The sequence below is a fragment of the Aureobasidium melanogenum genome (assembly GCF_000721775.1).
Source record: "Aureobasidium melanogenum CBS 110374 unplaced genomic scaffold scaffold_16, whole genome shotgun sequence".
NCBI classification, from domain to species: domain Eukaryota; kingdom Fungi; phylum Ascomycota; class Dothideomycetes; order Dothideales; family Saccotheciaceae; genus Aureobasidium; species Aureobasidium melanogenum.
Genome location: NW_024470068.1, coordinates 309,536 through 334,242, shown reverse-complemented (window position 1 = coordinate 334,242; position 24,707 = coordinate 309,536). Strand labels below are relative to the sequence as shown.

The 24,707-nt window shown below is 49.8% G+C and overlaps 8 protein-coding genes across 8 annotated transcripts; 4 read left to right on the top strand and 4 right to left on the bottom strand.

Moving 5' to 3' along the window:
• Positions 1-91: 91 nt before the first annotated feature.
• On the bottom strand, positions 92-2,465 carry M437DRAFT_52774 (COG4-domain-containing protein; the record flags this gene model as incomplete). Its single annotated transcript, XM_041022415.1, has 2 exons — positions 92-1,273; positions 1,323-2,465. The coding sequence occupies 2 exons, from the start codon at positions 2,463-2,465 to the stop codon at positions 92-94; spliced, it is 2,325 nt and encodes a 774-aa protein (XP_040878201.1).
• Positions 2,466-3,726: 1,261 nt separating this feature from the next.
• Positions 3,727-5,738, top strand: M437DRAFT_52777 (putative multicopper oxidase; the record flags this gene model as incomplete). Its single annotated transcript, XM_041022417.1, has 6 exons — positions 3,727-4,029; positions 4,079-4,142; positions 4,189-4,326; positions 4,379-4,795; positions 4,848-5,352; positions 5,408-5,738. The coding sequence occupies 6 exons, from the start codon at positions 3,727-3,729 to the stop codon at positions 5,736-5,738; spliced, it is 1,758 nt and encodes a 585-aa protein (XP_040878200.1).
• A 295-nt stretch (positions 5,739-6,033) lies between these two features.
• M437DRAFT_67553 (uncharacterized protein) lies at positions 6,034-7,088 on the bottom strand (the record flags this gene model as incomplete). Its single annotated transcript, XM_041024961.1, has 4 exons — positions 6,034-6,164; positions 6,222-6,323; positions 6,480-6,851; positions 6,911-7,088. The coding sequence occupies 4 exons, from the start codon at positions 7,086-7,088 to the stop codon at positions 6,034-6,036; spliced, it is 783 nt and encodes a 260-aa protein (XP_040878199.1).
• Positions 7,089-8,513: 1,425 nt separating this feature from the next.
• On the bottom strand, positions 8,514-10,671 carry M437DRAFT_67552 (uncharacterized protein; the record flags this gene model as incomplete). The annotated part of the gene is made up of 5 exons (XM_041024960.1): positions 8,514-8,809; positions 8,864-9,270; positions 9,568-9,610; positions 10,001-10,339; positions 10,398-10,671. 5 exons carry the CDS (start codon positions 10,669-10,671, stop codon positions 8,514-8,516), a joined length of 1,359 nt encoding a protein of 452 aa, XP_040878198.1.
• A 2,116-nt stretch (positions 10,672-12,787) lies between these two features.
• M437DRAFT_52489 (uncharacterized protein) lies at positions 12,788-14,054 on the top strand (the record flags this gene model as incomplete). Its single annotated transcript, XM_041022367.1, has 2 exons — positions 12,788-12,882; positions 12,941-14,054. The coding sequence occupies 2 exons, from the start codon at positions 12,788-12,790 to the stop codon at positions 14,052-14,054; spliced, it is 1,209 nt and encodes a 402-aa protein (XP_040878197.1).
• A 777-nt stretch (positions 14,055-14,831) lies between these two features.
• Positions 14,832-16,100, top strand: M437DRAFT_52580 (uncharacterized protein; the record flags this gene model as incomplete). The annotated part of the gene is made up of 1 exon (XM_041022385.1): positions 14,832-16,100. The coding sequence occupies one exon, from the start codon at positions 14,832-14,834 to the stop codon at positions 16,098-16,100; it is 1,269 nt and encodes a 422-aa protein (XP_040878196.1).
• Positions 16,101-16,306: 206 nt separating this feature from the next.
• On the bottom strand, positions 16,307-18,202 carry M437DRAFT_52792 (acetyl-CoA synthetase-like protein; the record flags this gene model as incomplete). Its single annotated transcript, XM_041022421.1, has 3 exons — positions 16,307-17,039; positions 17,091-17,956; positions 18,011-18,202. 3 exons carry the CDS (start codon positions 18,200-18,202, stop codon positions 16,307-16,309), a joined length of 1,791 nt encoding a protein of 596 aa, XP_040878195.1.
• A 2,254-nt stretch (positions 18,203-20,456) lies between these two features.
• On the top strand, positions 20,457-21,978 carry M437DRAFT_31231 (uncharacterized protein; the record flags this gene model as incomplete). Its single annotated transcript, XM_041019198.1, has 2 exons — positions 20,457-21,064; positions 21,303-21,978. Coding segments are annotated over 2 exons (1,284 nt in total), but the record flags the coding sequence as incomplete, so codon positions are not given.
• Between the last annotated feature and the right edge of the window lie 2,729 nt (positions 21,979-24,707).

The following is a 24,707-nucleotide window of genomic DNA, read 5'->3' as shown; positions in this document are numbered from 1 at the left end:
TGTGTTTCAGCGGATTCCATCCAGTCTCATGAAATTATCGTGCATTTTTACAGCTACCTCAACATCAGTGAGGAACCCGGAGACATCATCTTTATCTCGAATCAGTCATAATACTCCTCGTCCTTGCCCTCTCACTAGCATCCAGATGCCACTCCAGTCCAGCCTCCCTCTGCTGCTCTACACTCTGCGCCCTAACCTCCTCCCACTCATCCTCCTCCATATTCAAAATCAACGTCATCTCCGTACACCTCTGGAAAGCATCTCTAAGCGAATACTTTCCTCCCTTAACAGCAGCATTCACGATGCCAGAAATATCGCGTTCGAGTTTTGCAGCACCGCGTTCATTGACTCGGCCGTAGTAACTCCAGATGCGCTTTTCGAGTGCGCGAGCGAGGTACGAGATTGTGGAGGTAATGAGGGCGTCGTAGGTGCGATCGGTGAGGATGCGTTTTATGGGGCGGGTGAATTGCATCCAGCCTCTTTCGAAGCGTTGGGCAACTGCAGTGTCCGATTCTGTGGTTTCGGAGGTGGCTTCATCGTCGAGAACGTATTCGACATCGCGGAAGGTTTCGACAAAGACGGGGCGTAGACGTGGTCGCATGACTTGTTTGAGGAGTACTTCGATGGCTTCGGAGATCAAATCGCTGGTCTTGGACTCGAAGGTGCTGAGAATATTGCTGAGTGCATTTTCGACAAAGACTGCGTCGTGGGCGAATGGGAAAAGGTCTGAAATGGCGGCGTGTTGATTTTGGGCTTGGGAATTAGGGTCTGCTTTGCCCAGATTGGTATTTACGATACGGCGGAGGTAATCAGTGGAGACGTCCAAGTTGTTGATCAGTACCAGGAAAGAGATGATAACACTTTCTGGCGGTAGCGCCCCTTGGATGGCAGCTTTGGGATAGCTCTCGTCGCGCATCTTGCGTTGGATCATGCCGAAGAAGTCGCCTGTCAGGACACGGCTAACCGAGGGCATGACACTAGCGACGACGGATCGTTGTGATGTGGCCAGAGTTCGTTGCAATACTTGGTTGACGATATACATAACATCGTCGACTGCAGAGGTAATGAAGGGCGGATTGGAGCCGAGAGGCTTGTTTGGGTTCAAGGTCAGCTCGAAAGGCGATTCGTCCATTTGGAAGGCCTTTTCGACGGAACGGCGGAAGAAGAAGGTGGACATGGTGTTGAAGGGATCGATCAACGCGTCTGCAATCTTCTTGTGCAGCCTGCTGTTGGCAAGAAGATCTGGCATGGCTATGTGTTCTTCGACTCCAGGCTACATGGAATCAGCGATGTATCATGCCAATTAATATGTCAAGACTTACGTGAATTTTTGTAGCGACAAACCGGGTATATAGAGCCCATCTGCTCAGCATCATGGCAGTCTCACTAAGAAGTGCATCAATCTCCTTCATATTGACACTTTCATCTTCACTAGCACGACTTGAGGCCGGAGACGATGACCTCGCAGCAGAAGACTTTTGACTTGGGAGGAAACTCTGGACAAGAAAGGAGAAAGCATATGATTTCACGTCCTTGATCTTTCTTGCAAGGCTACGCTCATCAGTCCAAGCGTCGAGTACGATGCCACCTTGGGTATCTGCTTCTGCTTGCAAGCGCTCAATAACCTTGGCCATGGAACCCTGACCATAGTGTCTCTCGACCAGAGGTTCATGACCATCGACGATCAAGGCGATCTGTTCAAACAGTTTTGTCAGGGCGCTCGCATAGAAGAGGCCATCAGAACGCTGATTTGTTGCACTCAAATTGTTCCTTGCTCTTTGAGCTACGCCAGTACAGACATAGCGACCGTATGCGTCCAAGCCCTGGTCTGATTTGCCAATCAAGGGGAACAACTTGAAAAAACGAGTGACCCTCTGCCCATCTCCTTCGCTCGCGGCCTTGTCGAACTCGCGCAAGAACAAGCCACACAGACTCTCCGAGGCTTCAGTAAGGGTAACTCGCGGCGCATCGGGGACTTCGGCAGTAGGAACGATTTCTTGGGCGAAAGCACCATCGATGACGTGGTCAGGGATCTGGGAAGCGCGGTGGAGATATGAAGCGGCGGTTTCCCAGTCTTGGGCAGCACCCATGGAGCCATTGACACCCAAGACACAGGCTTTGAGTTCGGCGACCTGGTCGACGACATTCAGAGTAGACTTTACGGCAGCTTGTTCGCGATCGAGCTGGTTGACGGCGCCAGAGATGCGGGCGGCGGTCGAGGCGGCCGAAGAGAGCATGCCATTGCTGATGGATCTTGTCTGGATGACCTGAGAGCCTAGATGAGCTCTTGCGAGGTCAAGCTTGGTTAATTGGCGTGAAAGATCGCGTTGCGATGCAAGCAGAGCATCTAGACGGGCAGTGACAGTAGCTTCCTGTTGACCCAGCTCGGCCAAGGTGGCTCGTATTTCGGCGACCGAAGAAGCCTTGTAGATATCTCCAGTGTCTGGCATACTTGTCGCTAACATCTTCTACTTCTTGTTCTGATCTCTTCAGGAAAGAACGGGAATACCAGAAGGTGCGCGTGTTTCAAAAGTTGACAAACCAGACAGCTTCTCCTTGATCTGCGGGTGCTGCATTCACCCAAACATCCGACATCCGACGCTCAAACTCCACACAGTTCGACCACTCTGACCCCATTCTCTTCTCGCATCACAACATCTTGCCATCCAGACTTTCATCTTTCAGCTCTGTGATGATTGTGCGAAAATAGCTGGAAATATTCATGACTCTCTGTCACGCCATGCATCTGCCAAGTGTTGTCCGAGACGAGCCGAGTCGGCAAGATTCGCATTCGAGATGGCGGCCAAAACAGCAGTCGCGTTTCACCATTCGGACTTTCTAAAAATGTCTTGAAGCACTCATCCTTCTTCGGAAACTCTGTCTATCGTCTTGAAGATCTATCTCGACTCCGATCGTGATCCAACATTCTGCAAAACTGGCTCGTCCTGGTCTACTCGCTATACCATTATGTGTGCGTGCACTAAAGAATCACGATGCTTGTCAAGCTCAACTCTTTCCCCTGCCGCGACAGTGAAAAGGTACCCAAAGCACCTCAAAAGTCACTGGTATTCCTTGCTCAGGACTTGTCAAAATTTTGTCCTGAAACCGTTCTATCCCGTGAACCATACGCAACGCCTATGCGCACGTCTTCTGCTCTCTGGTCCACACACTCCACAGTTTCGGGCGAGTAAGTTCTTCACTAACTGTCAGTCCTTCCAAATGAGCCGTTCACCAACCAGAGATGTTGCCGAGCCGTGCCATGTGCTGACCTTGAGAGATGAGCTCGGACGAAGTATCATGAGAGCTCCATACAATACTACCCCTGCTCGCATGCTGGGCGTGGGTCAATCGTGACAGACCTGTATCAGTTTCGTCTCCAGATCTATAATTGTAAGAGGCTCAAATATCTATCCCTTTACAAAACCATTTCCTCTTCGCTGCTTCCTGATTATCTCACGTCCACTTTTCTTTCTTACCTGTGGTCTGTGACTGCTTTGTTGTAATCTCAGTAATTCTTTTCTTGCAACATTCTTTGCCACGATGGTGTCCTGGGGCCGCCTGATTCTTCACGCCTTTTCCTTTTCTCCCTTATCTGATAATGGCCTCGCCGCGATCTACCAACCAGACAAGGCATCGTTTGCCATTCCTGCTCCTCAGCCACCAAAGAATGTCCTAGGAGGAATCAATGCTGGATCATTCCACGGTCCAGCCTTTGTCTCCAACGGAATGCAATCATTGCAGAACGCTCTAGGTGCGAATATGCAAGACGGCAACTCTTCTCTTGGAAGCTTCGATGCACCTACTCTGCCTCCCTTCCTTACTAATGGCGGCACGCCTCTTCCATTCGGGTTTCCCTGGGGACAATCAACCGCCAATAATACCAACTATTACAACACGACCCCCAACACTGGTGTCACTCGTTACTACGATTTCGAGATCTCCGCTGGACGGATTGCACCTGATGGTGTTTTCAAGGATGGTATTCTTATTAATGGCCAGTTCCCTGGTCCCACTATTGAAGCCAACTGGGTGAGTCGCTTCTGGGACGCCGTGTCGCGATCATATCTAACAAGTGCAGGGTGACATGATTTCGGTCACTGTCACGAATTCTCTGGACGAAGGAACTTCTTTGCACTGGCATGGTGAGAACGTACACGCACATCTGAGAGCTCATATACTAACATCTAGCAGGCTTGTTGCAAAAAGCCACTCCATGGTACGATGGTGTGCCTTCTATCATGCAATGTCCGATTGCTCCCGGCAAGTCGTTCACATACGTCTTCCAAGCTGATCTATACGGCACAAGCTGGTACCACAGCCACTTTAGTATGTTCAGTTGAGTAACTCTTCCCGGCTCCTGTAACTAACATGATATCAGGCGCACAGTATGCAGGCGGCGCAGCTGGTGCCATGGTCATCTATGGTCCTAAGAACGTCGACTACGACATCGACCTCGGACCTGTCATCTTAAGCGACTGGTACCACGAAGACTACTACACTCTCGTTGAACAAACCATGTCAAAAGCATCCGACAAGACTCCTCAACCCGCTTCCAACAACAACTTGATCAACGGCAAGATGAACTTCCCCTGCTATGAAGGCGTCAACTGCACCGCCAATGCTGGTGTCTCCAAGTTCCCTCTCACCTCTGGCAAGAAGCATAGATTGCGATTGATCAATATGAGCGCTGAAGCTATGCAAAAGTTTTCGATTGACGGACACAAGATGACCGTGATCGCAAATGACTTTGTTCCTGTTGAGCCTTATGAGGTCTCTGTGGTCACTCTTGGAGTTGGTAGGTTTAGTGTCTTCAGATATCTGTACTTGCAACACTAACAAGGTAACAGGTCAACGTACCGACATCATCGTCGAAGCTGACGGCGATCCAACGGACAGCGTCTGGATGCGCTCAAACATCAAATATTGTTCATTGACTGACGGCACTGTCGACGAAGCTGTTGCCGCTATTTACTACGAGCAGGCTGACAACACTACAATTCCCACGTCTAAATCCTCAGTCACTACTACCCAACTTTCCTACTGTAACAACGACGATCTCTCGGTCACCAAGCCTTTCTTCCCCATCACACCCGACCCCAACCCCTCCACCACCGAAGACTTGGTCATCGAGTACCGCACCAACGAGACCGACTTTAATCTCTGGTTCGTCAACAACGTCAGTTTCAGAGGTGACTACAACAACCCCATCCTCCTGGAAGCCAAACTAGGCAACCTCGACTTCCCCGAAGAAAACCATGTCATGAACTTTGGTTCCAACAAAACCGTTCGTCTCGTGGTGTACAATTACTTTTCATTCAGTGGCCATCCAATGCACATGCACGGGCACAATATGTAAGCTTCCTCTTTTCCCCTCTTGTCAACCTCCCTTGCTAACCCTACCTCCCAGCTACGTCCTAGCAGAAGGTTTTGGCGAATGGGACAACAAGGTTACAAATCCCTCCAACCCGCAACGCCGCGACACCGTCTGGGTACAAGCCGCAAAAGACAAAGACACACCGGCGTACGTTGTTCTGCAAATCGATCAAGACAACCCAGGTGTTTGGCCTTTCCATTGCCATATCGCTTGGCATGTGTCTGCAGGCTTGTATGTTAGTATTCTCGAGAGGCCTGACGATATTAAGAATATGAATGTCCCGGGAGTTATGGCGCAGAGTTGTAGGGATTGGAGTGTTTTTACTGGGCAGGCTATTGTGGATCAGATTGATTCGGGGTTGTAGTGGTGTAGTCTCTCTTATACTATGTTTAGTGCTCATAATTTACGTTTTTTCACTTGAATTTGTGTTGAGAGCCATGATCTCAGCTGAAAAGTGTGCAAAACCTAATACTATAAAAATGCACAACTTTTTCTGAACCAAAAATGTGTCCACGGAGAGCCCTCTTCACGGCCAGAATCATCATAATCTCAAGTAAACAACAAGCAATGTCTCTCGATGGTGCACATCATCAAAGTAACAAAAAGCAAGTTTTGATTGTAGTCGCTACTGATGCTCTCGTTGTACCCCTGAGCTATTCTCAGGTCCTTGACTGTTGACTTTGATCTCTTGTCTCCAAGCGGTAATGACTGTGGTGTAGTGATGCTCTGATAATCATGCTTTGGTGTTCATGCTCTGTGTAGAGGCAGAATGTTTTTGAAACTGGATGAGCTGTAATAGAGGTTAGTTTGACGTGGTGAGGCAAACAAACAAGGGGTAGGGACATACAAAGACCACGGGCTGATGACGGGTCGTTTGGAGCTCGGTGCTCCAACTCAGCGTGTGAGTATGAGAATTGTTTGTGCATAGAGAAGTGGATTTGGGAAAGAGCTGTGAGAACAAGTCGTCAATTACTGAGCAGATAAGGGGCAAAGGGGCAAGGGGCAAAGACATACAAAGACCACAGGCTCATGACGAGTCGTGTTGCATCAACCCTTCAACGGAAGACGCAAGTGCAGGGGATGTCGATGGTAGGGTTGGCCTGACGGTCTGCAAGAACTGCATCGTTGGCTTGCTGCTCGGTGAGGAAGGTGTAAGGAGAGACATGAAGTTGCTCGTCCTCGTTGTACTGCTTGAATTGGTCACCGAAGACAGCGTTGTAGAGGAGGGCATCCTTGTTGTTCTGCTTGATGTCTTCCCGGGCCTTCTCGTCGTTGGTAGCCTTGACTTCAGCGCGGACGCGGCGCTCTCTGGCGTCGTTGGCAGCCAGCATCTCAGGAATGTGATCACTGAAGTTGAGAGCGGAGCGGAAGTTGCCTCTGGGATGGCCGTAGAGCCACAAGACTGTCTTCTTGCCACCGTTGTCTTGGAGCCAGAGAGTGTAGCCTTGAGGAAGGTCTCCGGTGAGCTTGATGTGGCCTGTCATTATCCTGTCAGTTTTGTTCCTGAGCTGCGTCAAGCAGGGAGTATGTGCTCACCATATTGAGCAGCCATCTGGGCATTGCGGTTGCAACCTCTGGTCACATACTCAAGATACTCATTGTAGCGGTCAGTTCCTCTGAGGATCTGAGAGAATTCAGCTCCGTTGGGTGTCTGACCAGTACCGTCGCTCCAGAGACTGCTCAAGTCGATGTTTGTAGGGGCTGATTGAGCCATCTTGTCGTGCACTCGCGTATGAACCTGTGCGGATGGGATTTGGAAGGAGACGGATGTCGGAAGGGAAGTCGCTGAATTTGTATGCGCTGGATCCTTGTCGTCGCTCGAAAGGTTCGTGTCGGTTTCGTGCTCTGTTGTATCCGCGGCGACGAGGTCGACGATACAAGGCTCTCGAACGTAATCACAATAATGAACTGTCAGACTTGCAGGACTCGTTGGAAGGCCTTCTGTACCAGTTTAAGGTCTCTCATCAATGTCTCTAGCATCGCCTGAGTCTGCTTGACACCTGTTCCGCTCCTAGCTCTAGTCGATTTGTCCAGAGCTATACCTCAATGTCTGATATAGATGCATAGCTCTCCAGCTATGATACGCAAACTGGGAACAGGGTGCAAGATAATAGATCAAGCAAGACCACGTCATTCCCTCAGACGTATAGATGCTTCAATTCCAGAGCCATGTCATCTTCTAGTATTCTTGCAACCGTGACGAATGTAGATGCAAAAAAGTGAAGGACAAAGACATAGCAGAAGATGTTGTCTTTTGATTTGCTGGCCAGTCGCGAATCGGCTCTTCTGGGGACTGTAGATGCACAGTGTAGGGTTTCAACAAAATGCAAGAATGGAAGTGAGAACCCATATGTTTGACTTAGACCTACCTGGTGGGGCTGGCAAAGCCCTCTTTCTCAGGAGATCATACAACAGCACGCCTCTACATGACAGCACTCTGAGCTCATACCCTGTGATGAATCTAGTGATGAAATGGAGTTCTTGCTGAGAGGAAAGTTGATGGGTCATCTGGCTGAGGCCTCGTGTGCAACCGCCGCCCGGGCAATTGTCGGTCCGTGCACGTAACCCTTGGGCACCACCTCGTGCGTAGCTCCTTCTTTTCTCATAGCAGAAAACCTTTACCTATCAACTGTGACAACGCAAGAAGATGTTTCAGGAATCAGCAACGGTGAGCAACGGTGGGTGCTTTCTCCTGTTCTGGTTGAAGTGTGTTCGCCGCGCTCCTTGCTACGCATCCCAGAAAAGCGATACCGAACTCCAGAGCTCTGAATAACAGCAACAAACGCATGTAACTCTGAGACGCAAAGCTGCGAGCGTGTCTTACAACATAAACAAAGTCGGGTACAAGGACCGAAAAGCAAAGGGTCGACGAAGATGGCCTATAATAACAGATAAAGAACAGGGGCAGTAGGCACAAGAGTGGTTTGAACAAGGACAACGAGTGAGTTCATTTTCTTTGACTGTGAGTACGGGATAGCAATCTTCCATCCCTTTGGTCTCGCCTTTAATCTCTCTCGGGATGCATTCAAGCAAGGCAATGACATTTGAAAAGACGGAAAGAAGAGGTACAGGAGTGTTTGTGGCTCGGGCTTATCGAGAGTCAGCTCGTGCTTTCACCTGGTTATATCCAAGACTCACCTTAAGGGCAGTTGCAGACTACTGCTTTGTTGGTAGCGGCTGTGAGGCGAGCATTGTTGGTAGGGTTGGTTGGCTGATCGTGCGAGATCAAGTTGCGAATGGAGAGTTCATTGGCGTCCATAATCTCAAGAACATGTCTGAACAACTCTGGGCAAGAGCGCAGTCTGGCAATGCGAGGGTGACCGAATGTCTCCTTGATTGCCTTGGAAGCCCTAGGAGGGACCTTTGTGCTGGTTGTCATGTGCTTCCAGTAGCTGTATCCCTGAGGGAGACCACCGACGAACATGAGCTGGGTACCTGCAAGTCAAGTCAGTAAGTATCATGGTCGTCGTTGAACGGGTTTCCAATTACCCCACTTCTGCACCAAGGCATTGTCTTCGTTGAAAGCGTCTTCAAGGAGTTTCAGCATTTCTGCATCTTCAAGCTTGTCGTGGGTTGTGGGATCGGGCTCCTGGCTATTGCCGTCGCTGAATGGCAATTGGCGCAGGTCAATCATGACTGATGTTGGCTCCTGCCTGTCCATCTTGTTAGGGGTATTGGCTGTGAGCTTGGTGCTCGCGTCTGTAGTGGTCGCGTCTTGAGGAAGGAGAAGGGAAAGAGAAGACACGGCACACGGAGTCAATAAGAATGGCCGCTTCGGGTCTCTATCGTGTCTCGTCGTTGCCGCGGCGCTCAGCTCGATGACAGCAGCCTTGAACAACGACAGACAATAAAGACTCGGACCCGTGAGAGGCTCGGCATCATCGCAAAGCCTGAGGCTGCATCTGGTCTCAAACAGGGATGATTGCCTTCTCCTATGCAATTTCGTGGAATACTGTAGCTGTGTAGATGCACAGTTTGCTGATCATCAGAGCTACGTCCAAAGAGATCTCGAGAGATTATGACTTTCAGTGGACGCTGCTCTGGATCTGAAAAGCATTGTGCATCTCTAAAGCCTGTATACCGCTTGCTACGAGGAGAGAGATTCACACAGCCGTATCTGCAAAGACTGAAGACCGGGCTTCGATAAGCGCTTGAGGCATAGCAGAGTGTATATCGCCCATGAGGCTTCTTACTCGAACTCAAGGATTGCGTCCTCAGCACCGGAGGCCTGCTTACCTAGTCAGTGGTCGGTGTTGCAGGAAGGAAAGGGAGTCCGGTTCTTTTGCTTCACAGCAAGATAATATGACACCAGAACATACGCGGATGGATCTGTCCGCAACACAAAATCCAGGTTCAAGACAAACTAGAAAGCAGGGAACACGAAACTGGCACAACAAGTTCACATGGAGAAGGGAAAGATATTGGATCCAAGCGAGTGTGGTATTCATGCTAGCTATTGATGAGGGCCTTCTAGCGGGAAGCGCAGTGCATTGCGGCGAGTGATCAGGTCGTTTTTGTACATGGAGGTTGTCTAGTCGACATGCTGGAGGTAGGTCTTCTTGAGCAGACCGATGGGTCGGCTATCACAACCAGTCAAGCTCTCTTTTGAGTTGATGCAGTACTTACTTTCTCGATCGTCATGAACTGAGGTGTAGGTTTCGTCGCAGACCTTGCACTCGCAGATACCATACATACCACGAGCATCAATCTGGTACCAACCAAGAAGCCAATAGGCGTGCAGGACGAAGTTCGAGACGGAGTTGAAGGGTTCGGCCGCGTCAGGATGACCATAGATGTATTTGTCCGGAGTTGTCTTTCTGGCCTTGGGCTTCTCTCCACCATCATTCTCTCCGTCGTTCTCTCCGTCGTTCTTCTTTGGCTGGAAGGGTCTCTTGACAACACGCGGTTTGCTGACGTATTGATAGCCAGCAGGAAGTCCACCAACGAACCTGACTCTCTCGCAATCTGTTCCAAATGTTAGCATCCGGCGTGCGTGATCTTTCATGCCTGCGAGCAAACTTACTCATCTCATCCAGCACATCGCTGTATGCAAGGATTGACTCTCCATTCTTCTCCATCCTACGAGCCTCCTCCAGCCATTCGTTGAATCTTCTGGTGAGTAGCTTGAGCAAGACTTGGTCGTCAATCTTGGTGTGAATGTTCGGCTCAGGCTTCTTGCCGTCGCTGTAGGAGTCGCTGTTGTTGAGGGCACTCAGATCGATCTCACGCTCCTCGACGTAGTTGGAGAAAGGTCTGAACAGGAAGAGAGGTGCATGAGGTTTGCCGGGATGATTCATTTTGTATCTGATGAGCTGGAGATTCGCATCGTTGGACAAGGGGTTCAAGCCAAAGCTCCTGGCCAAGCTGATGTCTTTAGCAGACCAACCGATGTCTTCGGGCTTTTTGTCGTGACGAGAAGTTTACATGTTGACGATTGACGAGAGATTGATCCTTGGAAATCGGAGAGAAGCCTGGTTTAAGTACTCGCAGGCGGCGCCCACGGATCGTGGTAGAAGCTTCCGGGGACGACATCATAGCTTGAACATCGTGGATGCCTTACTCCTTAGTTCGATCTAACTCAGAGGATGTCTTGACCACTTCGTCAGCGATTGTTCCGTCACAAACGGTCTTGCCAAAGTGCAACCAATGCTTTACAAAGACAGTATCCAAGCAAAATCTGAAGGAGTATCATCCCGGTTGGGCCTAGCCTGACTAACATCTAAACCAATATCCCGAACAATGTTGGTATACAATCAATTCTGGCGGACTACAGCAGAAGCTTTCAAAGAAAATGTCATAGTAGCAAGTCAAGCAAGACTTCGCTGTTTGACTTAGCCTGATTTGACAAACAACTCGACGATTGTCTCAATAGAGCTGCATGGCAGAAGCAGACTCTTATCAAAGCACTGGAAAAGTTCGGGAGACAGCATCATATGCAGCTCTGAGCTCTTCAGATACAGGCCAATCTCTACTAAGAGACTGTGAAGAGAAACTTCTTTTCAATTGTGTAGACCACGGATTTGTGGAGAACGATCAATTGTGAAATAAAGGATTTGAGCAGGGGAATGAAATCAGACGTAAAATCAAACACCCACAAGTCTGCAGGAAAACATATTCTCCTCTACCGGAACGTGCATCACCTAGTGCATCGAAATGAAATCAAATTGCACTCTTTCATTAACATCACGCCAACATGACTTTTGGTTTGAGAACTTACATTCAACTTTTGTCACGTTGTCGTATCTTGCATATTGCATCATGGGCTGAGACAACCAGATTAGCAAAGCATCGGAGAAGATACATGGATACCAAACACCAGCCACCATATTTCGCGACGTTGGCAACCTTTTCCCTGGACATGCAGAAACCCGTCACTCTCATACCAGTGGGCTTTCAAGGATGCCCAGCAACCAGAAAAGTGTTTGGGAGGATTCGACGGTCCAATGACTCTGAGGCAAGCTTGCCTCTTCGGGACTTCATAGAAGAATGGAAGTCATGTCCGTCATTAAAGCTCAGACAGCACAAGTATACCGAGCGAGTTGTCGCAGGAACCGCCTCTCTCCCTGCCTCCCGTCAGAGCTGGGATAGCAATCCTTATCTGACACAAGCAAACATCGAGGTCTGTGTGTTTCATTTTCCAGAGAGGACGAAGCCTTGTAAGGTCGGATCAACACTAAAACCCAATCTCAAACGATAGCTGGTCCGTGGCGGGCAGGATCGAGTCACGAGAGCCGCATACCGTTGGTTTCAACGGACAACTTGCATCCATCAAAGTAGAGCAGTCGAAGGCATATAACAAGTGGCAGGAGAGGTATTCTTGAGCTGCAATAAAACAGAGCAATCACAACTTCTCCGGCATTACAGCATAACCCGATGTTCAATTCGGCATCATCGCGTCATCCATTCGTTGGATGGCCTTGCTTCAATCTCAAATTGCCAATCGGAGGTTGGAGTTGGTAGGACAAACGCTACTGCGGAAACGTTGGGTGGCACAGAGAAAGTCGCGTTATGCAGCAAGCTTACCGCAACTTATGCACGGAGCAGGCCGTGGCCAATCATTGCGGCTCACGGGCGTTCCTGCCAGTGCCGAAAGTGAGGGGCTTTCCAATTTCGGCAAGAGTAGTACTTGGAACTGGCGCTTCCACAGACACGAACACGGCGCGAGGGAGGAGCGAACGCGACCTGAGAGCGAGTACAGGACGTCCAAGTCCCCCTTGTCTACCGCTGACACGACTCTCTCCTCGCTCTCTTTACCCAAGGCGCTTACACTCTTTCAACGTGTCCGCAGACCAACTTCTCGTATCCAGCATTATTATCTTCGTTGTTGTGAAAGGCTTTGTGACGAACCAGTAAACAAATTGTAAACATCCAGCCTCGACTATCCGATCGGCGGTATACACGTCGCAAGCGATCATGGCAACTGTCTCGATGCCTAGACAGCCTTTTGGTGTGCTCGACAGTCCTCGTCTGGCTCATCTGTCTGGTATCAAGAACCGTCAGAATGGTATGTCGAAGGCTTCATCATGGCAGTGATAGTGTGTTTGATATATAGATGGCTGACATTAGCGTGGATGCAGGCATAGTCAAGACTCCTAGTCCATTGTCTGGCAAGGCAAAGATGGTTATTCCGACGTCCTCACCGAGTCTGAAGCCTTCTGCGAAGCGTCGCATCACTCCTTCCTTTGATCCTTTCGACGGACAAAACGACGACGCCGAAAATGTCAATCCCAACATGCTCCTGTCTCCAACGAAGCGCACCAAGATGGACACTCCCTCGACCACACTCAAGCCTAAAGGCCTAAGCACCTTGCCGTCCTCGTTCAACTTCACCTTCAACCCTACCAAAACGACACCTAAAACTTCCATGCCTCCTCCAGCCACCGTTCCTTCTCGTCTATCCACTCCTATGAAATACTCTGGTGTGACCAAGCCTTCCACAAGGACACCCCTCACTGCTCCTGCTGGAAGATCTCCCAAGTCAAAACGCGATCGTCGCAGACTCAGCGTCCACACTCCCGTCATCTCTCGTCCATCTGCTCGTACCGGACTGCCTTTCAGCATTGATGCTGCTCTCACTGCCTCGCTGAAGGCTCCTGCCCCTGCTGCTGCTTTGCCGAAGCCTGCCACCTCTCTTGAAGAATCAATGCCCAGCTCGTGGTTCTTTGCTATCCACGAGGACACTCCCGAGGAAGAAGCCGAGAATCTTATGGAGCACTCTACCCTGACCTTGGACATCTCTTCCGACGATGAGTCCGCGGCAAAGGCGAACGAGGATCGAGGCAAGGAGAATGTTGCTCCTGCTGACTACGATCCTGTCGCTTCTTCAGCTTCCTCTCCTCGTCCATCTCGTCGTTCACGGAAGTCACCCGCTGACATGGAGACCGACGAGGCTTCACGTGCACCTCTTGGCTCACTTGACACAGCCGAGTTCATTCCGGAAGGTTTGACAAAAGACTCTGTCGTCGTCATCAACGAACTTCCGGAGACGTGCACATTCGAAGCACCCGTCGAGAAGCAAGATCTCGAATGCACCCCACCAATCGTCATCTCTCCACCCAAGAAGTCATGCTTGTCAAACCTCAAGGATGAAATTTTCATCTTCGAAGACGAATCTGCTAGTCCTGCCCCCTCTACGGGCGGAAAACGTAAGAGAAGCGCCGAAGATGATGACGACGAGTGATAATCATCGTCGCTCCAAGTAGTGGACAATCAAGCATACAGATGTGGGATCAAGCGACATAGCGTTCTTTTCGAGTTTTGGAATTTGAAGCATCTTTACGAAAGCGGGTATGATTACGACGGCATTTTGCGGCGCTCTTCCTTTCCGGGTTTGTAACATGGCAGGGAAGAGGTGGAATTTGTTTGGGCGCAATTCTTCATGTTTGGGACTTTCGGATCCTGTTTTTTTGCTTTGGCTCTTTTCTTGCTGGACACAATCGGTATTCTTATTGGCGTTGTCTGGTGACACACTCGTTTCTTTAGATAAGTAGCTATAGCTTCTCAATCACACAACAGCCCAATTCTTATGCAATATTAGATTTCTCCCACGTAACTAAGTGGTATGATAACTGCACACGCGACTCCCTTGACTTTGCCTTGGGTGTGACAATGGCTTGGTGAGAGGTGGCACGACGTATCCGCGCAACGCTCTGTATCGCAATTCGTATAGTAGCTGCTTGCTAGGAAAAGGTAGAGTATGTGCTCGTTAATGGGTTGCACAAAAGTGGTGGTCTATACCATTTCGGCGCTACCCCGCTCGTGCCAAACTCAAAAACTTGAAGCAGGCAGGTGCTGCTCGTGCTTCTTTCTCTTTCCACTCTCGAAACATCATCATTTTGAGCTGGTCTTATCGCCACTCCCCTGTGATATGTGACCTATAACTCTACAGAACAAACGATTTCTCTAGCCAACTTCTTACACGACTCACCGAAATAAATCATCATTACTATCTCAAGCCATGGCTCCTTGGTGGCCGTCTTCGTCCGGAGCAGATAAACCTGAACGTGACGATGACCCTTTCGCCGCCTTTCGTCGCTTCGCAGATGAACAGATCAATGCCCTGGTCCAAGGTATCAACTCCCTTCCAGGCTTCAGCTCTGCTTCTCTCGCCACTGAAGAACAGCGATTGTCTGATGAGATGAGGGAAATGCGTAGACGTCTGGAACAAGATTTTCCTCCACTCTTCACTTCCCTCCTAGGCGCTCCGGAAAGACGATCATACCTCGGAGGCCCTATCAGTGAAGAAGCTCGTCAAGCGGCACGTGTTCTGCTTCTCCAAGCACGCAATGCTAGCGTTGGTGTTGATCCCAGAAAGATACTTAGTCTCTACCAGGATCATGGTCAAGGTATGATGCCTGTCCATAGCAAGTTCCCTGTCCGTACTACGACCAGCAACACGACTTGGCTTGGTATCGATTGGTTCAGACACAGCCCATATTCGCCTATTCAACTTGAACAACACTCTACCGCTCATCAACATGGAGGCAAATGGCGCGCTGCCTTCGAAGATCTACTCTGTGCCCATCTTGAAAAGCCACAAGTCGCTCACGAGGCTTGGAAAGCTGAAGATACGATTGCCGCATCTGATCCTGACAACCAGACCTTGTACAATCACTGGGCTCAGCCTGGTATCGACTGGATGCTTGGCCTACAATGTAGAGGCATCTTGCCACCTCAGCTGCCCAGTCTGTATAACATCACTCCTCTTGAGACCAAGAAACTCGATCGCGTCTTCGGCAAGATCGTGTCCGGTATTAGTAATTTCTGGACTCCATATGGCCGAGCCGTCTACGAAGACTTTACGCAGCTAGCAAGGATAGTGGCTTCTCCTGATGCGGAAGATTTAGTTGTTAGAAGCAAAGTGCAGCCTGACACAGAGTTGGACATGTACGAGAGATTGTGGGGACCCGAGGAGGGGAATGACAAGGAAGAGACAGAAGGTACCAAGTCATTGATGACATCCGACAACGACCTCTTAGCCCCTTCTCCAAAGAAGGACGAAGCAGATAAGCCAAGCGTCATTGCAGTCATGACCACCACAGAAATGCGCACCATGCCTGACGGCACAGTCTACACGAAACGTGTTCTGAAGAAACGCTTCTCCGACGGCACCGAGGAGAACAGAGAAGAAGAATCGACTGGACTACCTGACGGTGATGACAAGTCTGCAAGTGGAGATGCGGGACATGAATTGCAGAATAAGAAGGGCGGCTGGTTTTGGCATTAACATCACGGCAGGGTCTACTCACTGCTGATGTACTAACGAATACCATGATCATCAACAACTTGAACATTTTCATACTCGTTTCGCGATTGCCTGCCACAGTTTTCGAGTTCTGCAATCGTTTTTGTATTCGTTGATGTCATAAAAGGATATCTTCGCAACGAAAAGCAGAATTGTCGAAGCGTAACTTCTCGCTGGGCACATCGTCCTCATAGGCCCAGAATCTCGAGACCCCTTGCAATAATTTCGTTCTCGGCTTTGTCTTTCTCAGTTTCTTCGTTGACATATCCACCTTCGTCAACATCTTCGTCTTCCCACACACCTTTCTCGTCTTCTTCCCAAACGATTTCTTGTTTCTCCGGTGGACTGGCATCGCAGTCTCTGCACTTGAGTGTCCACTGTCTGACTGTATACCACACCAACTCCTCAAGCTTCATCTCATTCCTCAGAATCTTTCCAGCAGGGTTTTTGGGAATAGATTCCTTGAAGCGGAAGTTCAAAGCTGCAGTCTTGTAACTTGCCAATTTGTCCTTGCAATACTCTGTCAATTCCCTCATGATGGTGAACTGCTCATGATAAAGCGGCACACCAGCCTTGAGCACGACATGTGCAATGGGCATCTCTTGGTCGACATCAGAAGCGTAGAAACCAAAGACACCAACATCAGCCACCAGCTCGTGAGACAACAAACAAGCTTCAATTTCTGTGGGAGAGATTTGCCAGCCGCGGTATTTGATGATGTCTTTTTCGCGATTGGTGATGTAGAGTTTGTGATCTTGAGAGAAGTAGGCTACATCGCCTGTGCGTAACCAGCCGTTGCGAAGCGTGTTGAAGGTTTCGAGGGTGTTGTTATGGTAGTGCAGCATGTTGATGGGGCCTCTGACGAAGAGCATGCCTGGTTCTTGGGTTGCTGTGATGTCTTTACCATCGGCGTCGGTGATCCTGATATGATCATCAGCAAGGAGAATGTCAAAGGTGCTATGTAAAACTTACATTGCTTCATAGGAAGGAAGAAGGCGGCCTACTGAACCCGTCTCGTCCATCTCAGGGAACCGGAATGTCGTGATCCAACCAGCCTCAGTCATGCCGTAGACCTGAACGATGCGCGCATATCGGTAGAACATCCTCACAGCTTCATTCTGCATTTTAGCCGCCATGGGAGCACCACCACTCCAGATGAGACGAATCGAGCGAAGGGCAGTGCGTTCGGCCTCGGGTACCTGTCGGAAAGCCAGAAGAACGGGAGGAGGCGCAGCAATCTCTGTAATGTTGTAGCGCTCGACGTACTCAAGACAACTCTTGACATTGGAACGAGGCATGACATAGGTCGTTCTGCCATGAACGAGAGCATCGACCAACGCGAGAGGGGCGGTAAAGCCGTGAAAGAACGGGGTAAACAGCAAACGGGCAACCTCGTAGTTCTTCGTCACACCGTCTTGCAAGGCCAGGTTCTCGGTGACCAGACTCAGATGTGATCTGGCAGCCATCTTTGGCAAACCGGTGGTGCCGCTTGTCGACATGAGCACAGCGACCGTGTCTCTAGCTCGGGTCTCATCGTCGAAAGAGACCGGGTCGATGACCGGTGCACCAGCAACTCCTGCTATGAGATCGGCGAGCGAGTACCGGGCACCGACCGACGAATCGGCCTCTTCATCACCCCAAACGATGATGTTTCCACCATCGAAAAGACCTTCAGAGGCCTCGGAGACCGCAGCGAAGCAGGCGGGAGTGGAAAAGACAAACTTAGTCTCCGAGACCTCGAAGTGGTGCCGGAGCTCACCTGCCTTGTACGAGGGATTGGCCCCCGAGAACACACCTCCTGCCATGATTATGGCCAGAAAAACCACCGGGTACATGATCTAACGTATATCTCTTAGCAACCTCATCAACAAAAATGTTTCATGCTGACTTACATCGTTTAGATGAACGACACAGACCGTGTCTCCGTGCTTGAGGCCCAATGCTTGCAGACCTCGCGCCGTCTGTTCCACCATCACCTTGGCCTGTGCCTTGGTGATGGCCCTCTCAGGGGCGGCGGCATCGATAAGAACGGGTTTGTTCTCATCATATGTCCCGTGGTTCAGGACGAAGCGAGGCAGGTCCATGTAACAGGGACGAAGAGCTTGCGAGCCTGATGCCATCTTTCTCACTAGCAAGGCTTGGGTTAGTCAATTTCGTGCAATTGCACAGTGTACTTGAGCGTTGGGAGGTAGCATAAAACAAGTGTAAAGGGGTGAATGAGACAGGCGTGTGAGAATGAATAGCTCGAGTGTATGAAATGAAAGCAGGAGGTGAAAGCATTGAGGTATGAAAGTCTGGTAGAGAATAGAGGAACAGATATGAGAAACAGCTTGTCAGGTGTGAGAGCGAGACGTCAGGGAGTTAACTACTGCGCTAAACAATACGCAGTATGGTATGCGCAGATCAAGGCGCAGTATGTTTAATACACCGACAGCCAGCGGGGAAATCGAGACCCAGATAGCCAGTGTAGTTGACCTGATCGACGAGGTGTGGGAGGGTGAGATTGAGACAGAGAAAAATACTTACACAATCGACACTCGATAGAGATGTTCTTTTGTAAAGAAGCAAACAGGCAGAGTTGATTTTGAACTGCGTAAATGCATGCCGAGACATGCTACGGGAATGCAAACGACTCAAACGGGACCACCGAAATTGTCACTTTGAGTCTCTCCCGATGGCCATTTGACCTTCAAGATGCCATCAAAAGGCGAGATGCAATATCACCTCGTGACCATGTCCAATGAGATAGTTAGATTGTTGACAAGTCATCGGGCCTTCAATGGAGGTGCATAATCTCAAGTAAAATTTGTGCATTTTGATAGGCGCCTGAAAGAAAGACGAGCGTCGAGGGAGGCAGTATACAGATACTTATGAGCTTAGGTCAGAGTTCAAGGTAGTGATATTTCATGTTATGAGATAGGTGCAACATGACAGAAGCACAAACGCGAATGATATCGCTGATCTCTATACCGAAGCTTACCCCCCGTCACACGTGTGGATCTACCAATCAGCGTCGTCGAATGAACCGATATTTAGCCTTAAGTAAACGCCTCAATACAGTGAAGCTTATTGATGACGACCTTCTCACCCTCAATGTTTGCAATGCATCGACGACAGACTCAAGAATCTAGGATCATAAATCATCTGCTTGGCCATCTGGACCTGGTATATAAGAATGGATAGATCACATCCCGAGGACCTGCTTCTCGAATACGGTGAAAAAGCCGTGTCAGTGAGGAAGTGTGATTGCTATATACACCAAGGTCAACGATTCTGGAAAGTCCAACAAAGAGGTTGAGATCCAAAACCGATCTCAAGAAAGACCAGTCTTAATGTCTGTTCTGAAAGCAAGGCGGAGACAAACCAACCAGCCATGCATGCAAGCTGCTTCAGCGTTTGTTGCAGATGAGTGCAGTCGAATGCAGTACCAAACGACAAAGTATATACTCGGACAAGCATGTTGAAGCTGGCGATCAGAAGTCGTCTCTGAAGAATTAAGGTAAGGAAGGCATTTGCCTCTGTGTCGAAGATGAAGAACGAACAAATCTCGGAGTTTTCATGTCGGCAGCTGCACACAGCAAAGTGGTCCAGGTGAAGTCCTGCCTTCCCTCAGAAAATCTCATCGGAGCGCGATGCTTCAACAGCCCGACGCTGTCATACGCGCGATTATCAATGGCGCGTTTGGATGGTGGTGGTCAAAGCGGACGAACTCGGATTATTCACACCACTGAGCAATATCTTCAGACCTACGGATTCACACCCTATGAGAACCTGAGCTACTTTCATTAATCGGTCTTTCATCTCTTGCTCTGTCGTTTCTTGTCCGTTGCGCCGTCGTTTTCATTGCGCCGCATCATCTTTCAACCTACTCGCATACACCCATAGAAAGATAGACTGTCTGAAAGCACCTGTAGAGTTTCGCTTTACCTTAATACCGCTAGGAATAGTAAGTCAATGGCTCTATTAAGGATACGCTCGCCAACGTTCGCCTAACGATAACACTCTAAGATGTCTGCACGCCGCTTCTCTGGACCTCCGGCCGTCACTGTGGCCATCAAGCTGGACGTCATTCGTCCTCGCGCCAACTCCGAGCCTGGAGCTAACTATGGCTCCATTGGCTCTTCTCCTGAAAAGAAACGCGTTCCTCGTGCCCTTCGCCTCCAGACCACCGCATTCTCCAACCGTGGTCTGGCCGAAAAGTCGTGGTTGCTTCCTCTCTTGGAGTCTCCGCCTATTCCTTCTCCCATCCTTGAAGAGCAGGAGCGAGTCTGCGAGAACGTCAAAGACCCTATTGTCACCGACAAGGGCGTATTGGAGTGGCTTGCTTGCGCCCAGGAACTCCCTCCTCAGCTGGACACCGAGACCACCAGACGTTTCTGGGGCTTCTTCTCTCTATACAGGCTCATTTTCGCTTTCGCCCTTCTTGCCAACCTCGCTGCGACCATTTTGGCTACCCCTTTCGGCAGCATCACCAGCTCGGATGCCGCCACGGGCGCTGCAGTTAATCTTTGTGTCTCCATTCTCGTGCGCAATGAGCACGTCGTCAATGCAATGTTCCGCTCCGTATGCACCCTGAACCCCTCGACACCCCTTTCTGTCCGCAGGGTCGGAGCAAAAGTCTACTCCTATGGTGGCTTTCACTCTGGTTGTGCCACTGCTGGAATGCTCTGGTACCTGGTTTTTACTGTTCTCCTGGGCGCCGAGCTCAGTGACCCAGGCAAAAGATTCGCGTTCGCCTTCGCTTTGTTCATCAGCATACTTCTCCTGGGCATCAGCTGGTCTGCATTCCCTGCGTTCCGTGTCGCCCACCACAACGCTTTTGAGGCCATTCATCGTTATGCTGGCTGGTTCTCCGTTGGCCTCCTTTGGGCACAGCTTGGGACCTCTGTCGCCTTTTCAGGAGGCAAGTCTCTCGGTCTTCTCCTGACCCAAAGCCCCCTTTTTTGGTATGTATAACAGTCGCACCATCTCCCAGGTTGGAAGCCTCAATCATCTACATCCATCGCAATGCAAGATTCTATCCGTCCAATTGCATGTGTCCACTGAGAGTCTGCTCTGAGACAGGTCTCAGTGGACATGTAACCAGATTCGAATAATATTCTGCATTGCGATGGATGTGAGTTTTGGCAGCAGCCTCGGGGAGAGATCGCTATTTGGAGCTCTGCCAATTGATTTGCTCATAAGGTGCTTGATAATTATTACTTCGGCCATCGTTTATCCATGGAGTCGCCTCAGAGAACGCAATGTCCACGTCCAAGTCCTCTCACCTCGAGCTGCGCTTCTATACTTCGACTACAAGCGCATGGACATTTGCCAAGGCATCCGTATCACCGACCATCCTCTCAAGGAGACTCATTCTTTCGCCACTATATCAAGAGTCGGTGACGAGCAAGGTTTTCGAGTACTTATGTCAAGAGCTGGAGACTGGACATCTAACTTCATCGACAACCCTCCCACTCGCATCTGGGTGAAAGGCGCACCTGTCTTTGGAGTCATGCGCGTCGCCCTCATTTTCAAGAAGGTCCTTGTCGTTGCGACAGGCACTGGCATTGGCCCATGCCTCTCACTCTTGGAAAGTTGCCCTGAGCACCCCATGCATGTACTCTGGATGGGTTCAAACCCTAGACAATCCTACGGCGACGCTATCATCAATTCAGTCTTGACAGCAGACTCCGGCGCATGCATCGTCGATACCTCCAAGGCAGGCAGGGGTGACATTCTCAGATTGGTCTACGCCAGATATGTTGAGTCACAATCGGAAGCGATCATCATCATCTCCAACGCTGTTGTCACCAGACAGGTTGTTGGTGGTCTTGAGTGCCGTGGAGTTCCGGTGTTTGGCGCCATCTTCGACTCCTGAAGGAAAGTGGATACAGCGCTGACCATGACTACTGTTGGGCTGCAGTATGCATGAAGTCTTGGGTGGAAGGAGCGACTGTCATCCTCACCGTTGTGCTTTGACCGCAAGGATCGAAGGGATTCTCACATTAATTGTCATCACCAGTATGCTTTCGATGACTTGCTCCTTTGCTTGTTTATTTTCTCGTTTTGTTTCTTGGTATTGGGTCGTTACCCATGGCTCTGGGAATTAGATGCGTAGCACTCTGGATACTTTTTTGCTTGCAGCCCGTAGCTTACTTACCCTACTTGACGAAAATAACATGCTCGTTCGCTTTTTGAGCCCCCACGTACTTGTTCTATTGCCAATTAAGGCGTCTGCTCTCAGGTGGAACGCCTTGTTAGGGTAGCATTCCGCGACACTCCACCGACTTTATCCCATGGAGCTTTTGCAGATCCCGTGAGTACCCGCTTGACGTGCATACCAAGGTTACTCCTCTGAGCCAGCTTCCTCAATGCTGACCGACTACCAAGGCAGTGGAGTCATCATCTTACAGGCCCGTGTTCAGGTGGATTCAAGAGAAAGGATCGATGGTGGCTTGATGAGTATCCACCTTGGCGGTGAGCCCGACGAACAACCATTTGTGCCTTTTTGATGTATGGTGGCTACACGAAGCCGGGCCTTGTTTACGATGTACGACATACGTAGAGGGTTACCTGCCGTTGTTCGGCTTTGAACCGAAGCTCTAGAAGGGCACTTGGGCTCTGGTCGTCTTGCGGCAAGACTACGCGCAGACGAATAAGAAAGGTATGCAGCGGGATGGCGACTTGAATCATCATCACATGCAGAGCAATCTATTCCACATGTCGTTGACACCTTGGTGATGCGTCTCAACCCCTGCGAGGATGTGTCGGTGATTGATGGTCGCAACGGCTTCATATTGATGTCGTATTCGAGCGTGCTGACCTGCAGCCCTATAAGAAAAGTATTTGGAAATGCTTTGAATGAAGCTCGCTGATTGGCTGTTTCTTTTACAGAGCGTCGGCAAACGCAGCAAAGCTTCTTTCAACTTTCAACAGCGATGGGAATTTGCACAACTACTCTTTGACAAAGACACGACATTTGTGTTATATTCGGAGAGTTGTATTCCGTCGGACCACACTGTTTAAGCATAACCTCGTGGAATCTAGGCTCATCGCAAAGAAGAACGTGCGCCATAACACAGAAGCCAAAGAATACCTGGAAGGCTTGGTCACCAGGATGGGCAAGTTTAGACTTGGACTGCCAAGATGCCATGTTTGGGGATTTGGAATCTACGACTCCAGTCATCAAGTTCGTCGACGAAGGCGGCCCACTCCCGACACCATGTGCAAACGATTGGGATTTCCTTCTTCGCGCCTTCGACACCGCCATGAACAGCCTCTGTCGCTATCACTTACCTTAGAAGAAAGAGTTGAGAGTCAGGGTAATGGCGGATGAACTGTTGACGGTGAGGGATCTGCACGATTGATCCTTCTACAAGAAATATGTCGTGTTTTGAAGCAGGGTATTTGTCAGGCTGATCGTGTGTTGCAGGCTCGCAGCTAGCCACCAAACAAGATGGATTGGTAGGATTGCAGTTTGTTGCGCAACAATTCATCTGCCTGCTACACGCAAGTGCTTCCATCATCGCGTGGGGTTTGAGACCCTGATCTCGTGTGCTTCGACTTCTAGTCGAGATCGTGCTCAAGTCTGAAACCAGCTAGATTACTTTAATGCTCCAGGACGCTATTTCACCTCGCTTGTAGCAAGACCAGCTCGGTTGCAGCGCTCTTGTGAAGTCGCATGCTAGAGATAACGCGACACTTACATTTCGATTTGCTTGTTCATGCAAAGCATTTGTCAGATGGGTCTTTCCTGGTCTGATCAGGCGTTGCCGAACGGCGGAACCAAGAAGCTTACCCTCGAAACACACGGGCATAACGGCCTACTTGTCTTCCTTCGCTCGACTATCGCGGCCTAACCAATCAATCGGGCTCTGCTCATGGATCAATGGTCGCATGAACCATATATTTGCAATCAGACCACGGCTCTTCTTGCTGCACGCGGTGTCATGGCAGGTTTAGGCAATCCCTTCGGAAAGTGCGTGCCATATCAAGTTCGTCCGACAATCAGACCGTTGGCTGCCGAAACCTACATCAGTCAAGACTTCGGGGCATACACAAATACATGAGCTTGCCCCGGCTCTTACGGCGTGCTGATATCAAGAAGCTTGCTATCCTTTCATCATCTTGAATTGTCAGAAGTTTGTTCTATTAATTCCATTCTCGATTTACCCGGTGGTTCAAACGTGTATAATATATACCCAGTCCCTCCCATCATTGCAATATTCCTCTGCTGCTTGTCGCTTTCTTGAGCTTGCCGCTTTCTCGATATTGTCGATATGTCGTCAGTCACCAAATCATCAAACAGCCTTTCTCGACAGAACTTGAGCTCTTCTCCCCCAACCGCCAATGCCATGCCAGCTTACCCCAAAGGCGGATACAATCCGTCTGCCATTGAAGCCTGGACACAATCAATCCCAACTCGTACTGTTAGCTCTGGCAGATCGAGGGATACCAACGATGCTGCTGTTCAAGCATACCTCCAAGCAAAGATGGCACTCTTTTCTCGCAACTGATTGATTGGTTTGCGTATGCTTTGAAGCAATTCGAATGCCAGAACATCCCGTCAGCAATCAATGGTCACGACATTCCACAAGCACAAAGCAA